At 45.6% G+C, this 11,471-nt stretch overlaps 1 protein-coding gene and 2 long non-coding RNA genes across 3 annotated transcripts; all 3 read right to left on the bottom strand.

Moving 5' to 3' along the window:
* Positions 1-2,192: 2,192 nt before the first annotated feature.
* LOC135389441 (uncharacterized) lies at positions 2,193-6,169 on the bottom strand. Its single transcript, XM_064619489.1, has 13 exons — positions 6,075-6,169; positions 5,920-5,988; positions 5,703-5,780; positions 5,563-5,598; positions 5,439-5,507; positions 5,293-5,370; positions 3,981-4,058; positions 3,851-3,919; positions 3,737-3,799; positions 3,576-3,656; positions 2,635-2,840; positions 2,392-2,551; positions 2,193-2,333 (listed from the first exon to the last, which is right to left on the bottom strand). The coding sequence occupies exons 1-12, from the start codon at positions 6,076-6,078 to the stop codon at positions 2,435-2,437; spliced, it is 948 nt and encodes a 315-aa protein (XP_064475559.1). The 5' UTR covers positions 6,079-6,169; the 3' UTR covers positions 2,193-2,333; positions 2,392-2,434.
* A 122-nt stretch (positions 6,170-6,291) lies between these two features.
* Positions 6,292-9,692, bottom strand: LOC135387026 (uncharacterized). The gene is made up of 3 exons (XR_010420795.1): positions 9,568-9,692; positions 6,513-6,742; positions 6,292-6,362 (listed from the first exon to the last, which is right to left on the bottom strand). It is a non-coding gene; the product is annotated as an uncharacterized LOC135387026 (long non-coding RNA).
* Positions 9,693-10,199: 507 nt separating this feature from the next.
* LOC135387025 (uncharacterized) lies at positions 10,200-10,942 on the bottom strand. The gene is made up of 2 exons (XR_010420794.1): positions 10,850-10,942; positions 10,200-10,375 (listed from the first exon to the last, which is right to left on the bottom strand). It is a non-coding gene; the product is annotated as an uncharacterized LOC135387025 (long non-coding RNA).
* Positions 10,943-11,471: the final 529 nt, after the last annotated feature.

Here is an 11,471-nt window from a genome sequence, read left to right as displayed (position 1 = left end):
GTAGAGGATGCTGAGAACATGTGAAGCATACATTTTCTCATACTCACATTAAGCTGTAAGCAGTGTGAAATACAACCCAAAAGGAATTTAATGAGAGACAACTTGTCATCAAAATCAGTGTGGGAACATTGCAAAGGAAAAATAATTCTGAACCATAATGGATTCCTATCCTATTTAGTGGTACAGTATCAGATGAAAGGAATCCAAATAATATTAAAGAAGTAACCGTGCAAATTATCAGTCAAACAGTGAAGCTGGCTGCAGTACACTACAATGTGTCACATGCAACAATATCAGTGTTTCCAAAACTGACACATAAACCTTAGGGAGGCCGCAATAGTCACTGCGGGGGTTACACCAGTTGGTGAAAAGAAAAAGCAGATGAAATAAACGAAATATGCGACAAAACCAAGGAAACTATCACGCTACAACTGCAATATATTGAAGTTGTTTTTAAAAAATAGAAGTTAGTTCAGCGCACAGATATCAGCTGTCGAACACACAGCCATCCCGAAAACTATGCCCATCTTCGTCGATGCACCCACGAATCCACAGGAAGACCGCCGAGGCTTTCCCACTCGGATTAAGTATCTGTATCTTGAACTGTGAACAGTTTGGTGTACACTCCAGAAAACGAGAACAGCTGATTGCCGATTTCATGGCCGCGGCCATGCGAGCCGACAAGGACAGTTCAACAGAGGAGCAATTTGAACGCGAATATGGCGCTAGTGGTAGGCGCAACAATTTGCACTTCAAACGACGTAAAGTTACCAAAAATTAAGCAGCGAGGATGCGTGCTTGCTCATTTGTGATTATTTGGGCCTGTAATCCACATCACGGTTCAGAAAAGCTGCTAAAAATGCAAATGACTGGCACAAGAAAAACGAGTTTGCAATGTTTTTTTACCCGTTGCGGTTCAAGCGAATATATCTTTTTTGTGCTTCCTTCCTCTTTTTTTCGTTCTTGTTATTTCTTTTTCTTTTATTGTTTTTTACTGTTGTCGGTTCGTTCCGGAGCTCTAGCTTGGAAAGCTGCTCCTGTTTAGTTTCGGTCGAAATCGGAATGTGGGGGCAGGGGGAACAGTCCACCGCTCCTCGAGTTTTCACGGTGCTGGCTCTGCCCCTCCCCCCCACCCATCACCCCGAATTTTCCCTCCGAGGACCTCTTTGAAAATGCCGTACTTCTCAATCTCTAACTCCATGTCCAGCAGTGCTCTCCTTCAGGTTAGGTTAGGTTAGGTTGGGTTAGGTTAGGTTAGTGCGAGCGAAGTATCTCGATAATGGAAAATCTGAAACGGTGCACTAAAAACAAATGTCACTTCTGTGGATAATAATTTGAAGCATATAGATGAAGGGTTCATCTCATATCTAAACCAATTGCCAGCAATTCTGCTCTTTCTGTTTCTCGAAGAAAGAAAAACAGCTTCACACACACAAAAAAAATACATCTTAGTGAATTATGCAAATTAGAATGCCAAAATACCTTGCAGATAAGGTTTTCCTCCACTCGCGTACGCGTACGTGCGAAACTAATGTACACATAGTCCTAGTTGTTTCATTTTAAAAAAATCTCCATTAAAATGGCTACGACCACGAAGTATGCGTTTGTGGCACCCCGTTTACTTTGTGTGTGTGTGTGTGTTTCAGCTTGGGGGGGGGGGCAAACTTTTATAAAAAAGTCACGAGAGCACGTCATTTTCACAGTTGAGTTCTACGGGCGCGTATCTTTTCCAAGAGAGACTATAATCACTAATAAGGATGACTAATCAATTAAATTCGTTAATTAACTCTAATAAGGACGTCTTGAACAAAAGCCAGATACCGATATGAGAGACTGTCCCAAGTAGCACAGACAACTGGCCCTCTGTCGGTCCGTCGGCGGGAAACGATCCGACCGAGTCGGCCAGAGGTTGCAACCCGATATTGGCCCTACATGCGTTTTGCAACACGGGGATGTAAAAGGTCCGATATCGGCTACCGATATTGTTCCGCGACGTCTTTTCGACGCACAGCCGATATCGTGTTTAGGGTGTCCCTGCCCTCCCCCGCATCCCTGCTCTGCGATTATTAGTGCGTCTCTCACGTTTTCTGATGGAGAATGAAACCACAAAACTGTTTCATAGGAACGATGGCATATTTATTGCACTTAACCGAAGTGGGAAATGACTAGAAAAAGCCACACACGGCCAGATAAGTAAATGAAAATTTAGCGAATGGATTGTCGTCGTCGGGCTTCTCTTCCTCCATCTCGGTCTCCAGCTCCAGCAAGGTACCGGCCGATCCTGTGTTGCACCTCCAGCTCTGTGACATCCTTGTATTTTGCTTGCAGTGCCTCTGAAACGAATAGTACACTGATTAGGTTTGAAAATAAAAGTTTGGGAAGCCGCCTCACCAACAATGCAGACGTAGACAGTTAGTCCAAAGAAGTCCTTCTTTCACTGCGCCCCTTTAAGGCTGTACTGAAGTGCTAATGAATTGTGAATCAGTTTCTTCATCACTATTCTTACGGTCTCTTGAAGAGTATTTCCGCCCAGACGTGCGATCATTGTAACCTGCAACGTAAGTGATTCACATTACTGGCTTTTTCACACTGAAAAACACACCACTGAAGCTGTATGCTTAAGTCCTAAATTACCAACTTCGCCTTGAAATCGGCCTCTAAAAGCCTTCGGTTGAAAGACTGAAGATCAGTGTCAGTCACTATTGGGAAGTTTGGCAGGTCTAGGGCAGAGTAATTTTCTTGCTGAGACAAAGCAGTGCTGATTTCCTCAACTTTCTTTTCGAGGCGCTTCATGGACCGTTTCAAGTCCACTAGCAGTGTAAAAACGGTTCGCTCAAAACCTGTAAATGAGATACGAACCGTCATAGGGTGTTGCTTTTAGCTGCACCAAAATTCAACAAGAGCAAAGAGTGGCCGCAGTAGCACATTCGTGATTTTGCTACATACCCTGCCTTAGTGGTCATTAATAGCGGGGCCCCTTGTGCAGTTGGCTATTAGCAGGGATACTTCCACTATTGATGCTAGTTATTGGACCACTTAATTGCTGTACGCAGTCTGCTTCAAACAAACGCAGCGACGTCGGTACCTCCGACCTGGTTGTTGGTGGCCGCCAAGTAAGGTGATGTTTTAGCAAAGGACTTAGCAAAATCACAACTGCGCTAGTGGAACTCGGCGCTTTCCAAATGTCGGAACAGCTAGAAATACACCCTACATACATGATGCAAAACGGGGAGGTTACTGCACGGAACAATTAAACACATCGAGAGACAGTTATTCGAAAGAAGTGACAGGGCGCTGTTATTCTTACGCTGTTATTCAGACAGTTATTCTTTCGGAACATTAACGATTACGTGGGGGGGGGGGGGGGTACGAAACAGAAACAGGGCATCTTGACGCACTGCACCTCCTCACATCAATCCTCCCTAGAAGTTTGGCTGACACTGCCTGATAGGAGTGGATTTGCTGCGATGAACCAACTCAACCCATTTCTGTCGCGTTCTTGTAACCGCGGCTAGAGTGTTTTAAATTTGCACACGATAAACTATCCATCACATCTCAAGCACTCTCATGACTACCTGTACTCTTCCTTGCATCCCTGACCTGACCGGTGACCTGACCATCCATGACCGGTGTCATGGGCTGACCTTGGCGAGAACCTGCAGATTAGATTCGAAACGAATTGTCCATTTTACATTATAGGATAGTATATTTTGATTAAGAAACAGGGATAGCTTACAATTACTGGACTGGGGGAACGTCTCAACGTCATCGTGTGTCGAATGCTGTGGTGGTCTTAAACCTTTCAAGGAAAGGATATATAAGTATTGAGAAGTGTAATCATGTAACGTACCCAAATCAATGTAATGTCCAGTTGTGTTTCCTTGTCGTGGGTAGTCATCATGTGGGACGGGCCTGTAGTCTAACAAAGGGAAACAGGTTGGAATTTGTAATTCAGTGCAACGCATGTTAGCGCAGCGTACCAGGGTGGAGGTCCTGTATGAATGGTTCATCTTGGTACCGGAAATGATCTGTGTCCTCACACAAGTTTTGAGCAAATGCTGTAAATGGAATGGCCCAGTACAGTTAAAGTTGGGGTGTGCAAAGCCCTGGACTTCAGAAAACAAATTAAACACCACACAAACATGTCTGCCTTATACAGGGTGCCTTTTTTTAGGCGATACAGATTTTTCATTAATATACATGCTGTATTCACTTCTATCATCTCTCTGGGCGGCGGACGTTCTTGGCCAAATCTTGCTCGACCATCAAATGACTAATTACCTAAAAGTCGTTAATTACCTTTTTAATTATAAGAGGTACGAAGTTGTCCCAATGAGAACATCTGTTCCTTTCGGTGACCTGATATCGCAGCCGTTTTCAGAACAATAATCCGTTCGGTAGATCGTCCGCAAAAAAAATCGTGAAGGAACATCATTTCTTTTCTTTATTCTGTTCAATGCACATCTTCGGAGACCCGTTTTTCCTTCACCCCCAATGTGAGAGGGGGAAAGCGCACACTGTCGCTTCTTGCGTCCTGGAAAAAGATTAACAGGAAATGCAGCCCAAGATAAAAGCAGTTTCGATAGCGTCGCCCGATACATGTGTTTTGTTTTCTTAAAGCTCATCTTCGACGCATGGGGCACCTTCACCATCTCACAAGACGCGTCTCGGAAGATGCGCAATGAAGAAAATAAATGAAAAATGGTGTTCCTTCATGAATAGTTTGCGGACGATATCTACCGAACAAATTTTTGTTCTGAAAACGGCTACGATATCAGGTCACCGAAAGGAACAGATGTTCTCATTTGGACAACTCCATAGCTTTCATAATTGAAAAGTTAGTTAACGATATTTAGGTAATTAGTGATTTGACGGTTGAGTAATATATGGCCAAGAACGTCCGCCGGCCCAGAGATGATATAGAAGTGAAAACAGCAGGTCTATAACCATTAGTTTTTTTTAAATTAAAAATCGGTATCACCTAAAAAAGACACCCTGTATATGCACAATGAAAACCTCCCTGTTACAAAAAAGATGACGACAGCTCTGAGTACATGAAAATTGGATGGAAATAGACATACTGCCAATTTCAAGTGGCAGACTTGAAGTGATGGCAGGCTGAAGCTCGTGCGCTGAAAGCCCGTGGGTGGCTGTGTATGACATACAGAATATTACACACAAGGCAAGAAGATTTTTCTTAATGTAATGCAATTTGCTTACACAAGAGCTGTGGAACAAGACATGGAAGTACATATATTTCATATAGAAGCAACAAATGGTAAGCAGGCGTACCGCTGTCGACCTGGCAAGCAGAAGACACTGTCTGTTTAAGAGAATATGATGGCTCAATAGTCACATCCCGCCAAAAACCTGAAAAGAGAAGGGCACCAGAACACTTAATCAAAAAAGATGCAAGGAACACAAAAAGAAACACGTACGTTTCTTCACTGGGTATACAGGGTCGTCACTGTCGTGCCCGCTCAGGTTTCGTCTTTTGCGTGAAACAGCTGAAGTGGAATTTGTTAACACGAACACCGTCACAGCTGGTCGTGCACGACTCACCCTGTGCGACAGAGGACAATGGGCCTGGGAGGTTGTCTAATGAAGGAATGGAAACGAGTCCTTACTACAACCAGCTTATAAGATACACAGTTCGGCCAGGTACAAGACCAGAGAAGCAACAATGTGAAATGTACACATACAGTTGTGCAGTTCACGCAGGGGAGCTTTTCCCTGGACTGTAGGTTGTCGTGTGTAGGTACAAGGTCTTTGCCTGAAGTCTGAGAAAAAGAAGCGTCATCAGCATGAAAAGAAGTCGAAAAAGCAAACATATGAGCTTCCATAACAGAACAAAGGGGTCCACTGCTGTTACTAATGTTACTAAGAGAAACATGCAAAAAACTGAAACGATCACTGTACTCGAAGTGGCTGCGCCATCTTGTGAGGGAAGCGGAGTCCTACTAGGAGGAATTGGTACGCTGGAAGGCACTATTATGCGAATAAAGACAGCCACAAGCAAATTAAAAAGAGAACGAAAAAAAAAAGCAGCTATTTAGCCAAATGCTCAGCTATACCCATGTCGTCAAGTGGTGTCAACTGACGCAATTGCAGAGGTAGCTCTGGCAAAACGATGTCCTCGTGAGCACTGCTTTGCGTTGCAGCTTGACGATCAGGCAATTCAGTGCTATAAGCAAATGACAATTAGGGACGTAGGCAGCAGGTCTGAAAGCAAATTATTTCCCAAGGTTGCGCATCACTAGCCTCTAGCAGCCTTGAATAGCTGGTTTCACTGTCCGACTGAGATTCCACAGAGGATGTGTACAATGATTTTTCCATTGTCTTCAACGCTGCTGCGTAGGAAGCTGGGAAATTAAGTTTTATTTCATCATCAAGCGCAGTCCTTTCAATGCATTGTTGAAGTAGCGGCAGCTGCTACTCAGTGTGTGACCAGCCTTTTCCATTCTAAATGTAATGATGAAGAGGTAGAAAAGGGAAAATGAGAAGAAACTCACTGGCGCGTCCAATGACACGAACTGCAAAACTTTTCCATCGGCCTGGTTGTGTGTATCTTTGGATCATATCATCCCGCTTCTGGTCTGGCATGGTTGTTGGCCACTTACATTCACTTTCATTTTCATTTAACCATGGCTTTGGCACAGCGCTTATCTTCTCCTCGCCGAGGAATTCCACAATAACCCACAGTTTATAACCACATTCCATTTTTTAGACAGTGAATGGTCCACTGTGAAAACACAAAAAACACGCCAAACTGTTATTGAAATAACACCTTCAAAAGCACAGATGATTGGTTCAAACGATGGCACAAGTTCAAAGAAACTGTTGCACGTAGAGGCACACTCAGCAGGCATGGTCATAGCAAAGTGTTCCAAAGTGACTAACTTCGAGGGAAGGTGCAAGATATAACGCCACAGAGAAGCTCTCTCAAGTACTGAATTTTCTGGCTCTTCTTTTTGGCTTCTTAAATAGTGCAGTGATGTGTAGTTTGCCATATTAAAACTTTAATGGTGTATTATGGGGGTCACAGAGTGTCCAGTGCCATAAGGAATCCTAACACACTTAGCAGAAAAAAGTCTATGTGGCCAAGTATGCAAGGTGTCTTCCAGCTGCCCTGTCTTATAGATCTGTAGACGTGGTGCAAATACAGGTGCGACAGTCCTGTGTGCTTGTAGCCCGAGAACGTGGTTCCACTAATCTGGCGCACTGTGACAACACTGCCATCACTCAGAATGCAACAGCAGTCGGCATGCGAGCTGGTTATGAGAGATGAAACGCCTCGCGTGTCGTTCGAATACGGTACAACAGACTGTAGTTCCGAAAGTCGTCGGCTTACTTGCTGCAGTGGCATGTTTGGGGTTCTTATCAGCTTCTTCATTCTACCCAGGTAGCTCTCAAACCTGAAAGCTGAAAATGCATCCAGAGGACCATGAACCTTGCACTCCGCAGCCAGATGGCACAATCCATGAACGTTATAGACAAGGTTGAGCTTTCCATAAATTGCTGCAAATTCTTGAACGATAAATGTCAGCAACTCTGACGCAATTGAACTCTAGGTACAATTGTGGAGAGCACAGTATGGAAATAGCCACGTGCAGAAGTAGGAAATGTTGGTACATCCGTGTAGGCAGCGCACGTTTAAGCACTGTAGGGCCAACGTACAGCAGGAAAGAACGGTACTCGGAGGCTTTCCAATGTTCAAGTTCATCTGTTGTGCGTGGCTGCCTTTGGAACTCGACAGGCAATGAGCACTCTTCCAAGTACTGATTTAAGAGCTGCTTTTGCTGTGCACTAATACGAAGCGGAAGCTTGCCAGTGATCCATATGTGCAGCAATCGCCGCATGACACCTAAACACACCAAGTGCATGTAATCTATCGGGTACGACAGTACCATGTCTATGTGCAAGGCAGAAAAGGGCGAAACTGCGTGATGGTGGTTCTGGTCCTGCATTGCACGAAACGTTTCGTCGGTACGGAGGTTAAAATTAGAGCAATCTGGAAAAATCACACGATTGTCCACAAAAGCTCCTTTTTGAGTGCAACGGTCACAGGAGCTGTAACCAGCATGGCCCTTCGTGCATTTAACAAAAGATCGGGCTGAAACATCACAAGTTACAGCTTTCAAGACAACTCTGTAATGTCTTCCTTTGACAGATAGTCCACTTTACTCCAAGCATTTCATTTCGTCAACAAAGTCTTTCAAGAAACTATCGAGATCAGGTGGTTTTCCGGGGCCGTAGTAGATGCTCACAGGGAAGGGAGTGGTATTGATGGCATTAGCCACTGAGCAGGTGATCGGCCAAAAACTATAGGGAGAGCTCCTATAAACAGGAATACCATCGATACTGATCTGCAAAAGGACTGTGTCTCCAGTCGGTACCTCAGTTGTGCTTAGCACTTTCCCTAAACCTTTGACCAGCCCAAAATGCACATAGCCATCTTTCACACAGGAAGATCGAGCAGTGCCAAGGATTGTTCGTGCGTCCTTCGGTATATCATGACCAAGATCCCGAAGCAGCTTCGCAATGTCATTCACAGCCACGTGAGTCAAGTTGTGACGGACAGCAAGACTGGCAACTCGCTGTGTAATATCTACGGCAGAACCGTCGCCTACACAGTCTTCCGTTGACGCAACACTTGTGTTTGATCATCATCACTAGAACACTGCAGCAGAACGCACTGTTCTTCATGTTGGCTGTTAAGCCCGTGTGCACCTACGCTGTCCTCCTCTTGACCTGTTGCACAGGTGCTAGGGTCATGCTCATTTAATGTGTGACTGACAACATGACCCACGTCAGCTTGTGCTTCAGAAGAGCTGCTCTGGATATCTTGAGCACTGTCATTACATGCGCAGTCTGGGGGAAGTGGTGCTTCGGCATCTGCATCTGCTATGCTCACCATTAGAGCGCCCACTTCTTTGCTAACAGCACGGTAGTGCTGCCAACGAGACATGCTGAAGTGGATGATATCACTTAACGTTACGAACTGTACGAGTTTAACACCACCACTTTAACCATCTAACACCTTGTACAATTTAACCAACACTTTAATACCACCAGTTTTTGGACAACCTATTACTGAAGTGTGACGTAAAAAAAATGCGAACGAAACTAGGGAAGTATGTCAATGCACGTAGCCTACCTTCAGATTAGCTGATCAGCGGCGCTTATGCCAGTATCATTGGAAATACATCGACGCTGAGCGTTTGGTGTTAGTCACTTTTCGAAACAAAACGCGTCCCCCCGCGAACGCAGATGTACCTCAATCACCGTTACAACCCATTCATTGACTTTCAGTACTCATAGTTACACGAAAAAGCGAAGTCTTATATGCATAACACCCCTACCACATCATTCGACAACCAGAATGAAAAAGAGTGAAACATAACGGATGGTGTACTCCTAAGCTGGCAGTTGTGTCAAAATCAAAAGCACAAGGTGGGATCCGAAGTCACCGCCACGATCGAAATCAAGTCGTTAATGTTCATGCAATGATGTGCACTTGCGTCTCTTAATCTTACTATCACTTTAGCAGAGTCAAACAGTACGTACCTTAGCGTATTTGCTCAAAAACTTTCAAATGGTTCTCGCAGCAGAAAACGTCCATTCCAGGCTTGCCAAGTCGAAAGGAGTGCGACGGGGCTCCTAGACTGAAGCCACGACTCAGCCGAAACCGAAACTTGTCTTGCTCAGCTCATGAACACGAAAAGTATTTCAAGTTTCACGAAAGGACGGGGCTATTAAAACGCAATTAGGTACATTCGTAGACACTTTGTAATTGAAGGCTATGTATAAATCGACGATGACGAGAGTTAGAAATCGGCACGACCGAAGACGATACTGGAAATGCATGTGAAACAATTGGCTCGCTCACGTTTTGCTCATCGTAAAACCAAACGCTCCAAATGAAGGCAGTGTGTCCTCTAGCTGACATAATAATATGATATCACAGTAGTAATGACTGGACACAGACTGTCCGCAACGCTACAAGGCTTCTGGACACGTTTAATTAGCAATTAGAGCTAATTGGGACCCCCCACATTAATCAGGACCCTCCAGGGAGTCATCACACTAATTGGGGAGCACCTAGGACGTGTCCAGACCACCCTGTGCGTTGCGGACAATCTGTGTCCATAAAAATAAAAAAAATAGGTAGAAAATAAAATAAAAAGATGGAAATAGAGTGGAGAGAAACAATTTATTCGAAAATCAACGATGTCGCGGTGAAGAACCCGCTCCGCAACACCCGAGTGACCAGCGCCCGCCATGTTGCTTGTTGACGACTGGTAGTTGCAGAGATCGACGACAGGTGGCCACTTAGTTGCAAGGCATCACACCAGATGGCGCCACCATCATAGCTCTAGACGAGAAAGACAGAGAACAAGATACTAGCGACAGGTAAAAATGGCAGCACTGCAGAACAAGTCTAGGCATTCGAGAGAAAAGGTCTAACCGCTACTGCTAAAACAGCACGGAGAAAACAGTACACATCGGGGGAAAAGGCTTACGGGGATGATCGCTTAGGCCTAACCACAACACTACGCAGCTAACACAAGGCAGGAACCACAGATCGCTAAACATGCGTCAACAGGCTTGCTCACCGCAAAGCAAGTCTAAACATACGAGGAAAAAGGCTTACGGGGGGGCGATCGCTTAGGCCTAACCTCAACACTACGCAGCTAACACAAGGCGGGAACCACACATCGCTAAACATGCGTCAACAGGCTTGGACACCGCAAAACAAGTCTAAACATGCGAGAAAAGGCTTAGCACGAGCGCGGTCACCGCTAAACACGGCAAACATACGAGAAAAGGAGCGCGTCAAATCACTCACCTTTTCCCCCGCGGCAACTTCCAGGCAGAAACTGATCGAGCGCGGAGAACACACGTCTGCTCTCTACGAGAGCCAACCAGAAACTGAGCGAGCGCGCGGAGCGCACGTCCGTCTTCCGCGACAGCCCGAGAGAAACTGAGTGAGGCGACGCGCGCGCGCCCTCTGCTCCACCCGTCCGCGCATGCGCGCGCGCGCGCTCCTAGCGCCCTCTGCGCCGGCCGCGGGTGTTTTCAGTTTCGGCTCTCTGCTGCGCGCGCGCTCCTAGCCGCGACGGGTGGCTTCTGAGTTTCACTTTCGTTTCTTTGCGTGCGCGCGTTTATCTCTATAAAGGCAGCGCGCACCGCGCTCGCGTCATCATTCTGACCGATACGTGGAAAACGCCATGTGTGGTTTATTCTCCTGCGCTTCTCGTCGTCGCAAGGAAAAGACAAAAAACGAAGAACTTCGCAAATTTATACGCAGCATCGTGGAGGAAGCCTTTCAAGTCCACCGTCTGGAATGGTTGCAAGCACGTCAAGAAATGTGTCAGGACAAGATGAAGCCGCTCGACCGCATCTTAGCGGCGGACAGACTGGCGAAAAAGAAGTTCAACTTTAGCCTGGACAATCTGTATTGGGAACGC

The sequence above is a fragment of the Ornithodoros turicata genome, chromosome 3, assembly GCF_037126465.1.
Source record: "Ornithodoros turicata isolate Travis chromosome 3, ASM3712646v1, whole genome shotgun sequence".
NCBI lineage: Eukaryota > Metazoa > Arthropoda > Arachnida > Ixodida > Argasidae > Ornithodoros > Ornithodoros turicata.
Note: the sequence above shows the minus strand (reverse complement) of the source record. Positions and strands in the feature narration are given on the sequence as shown.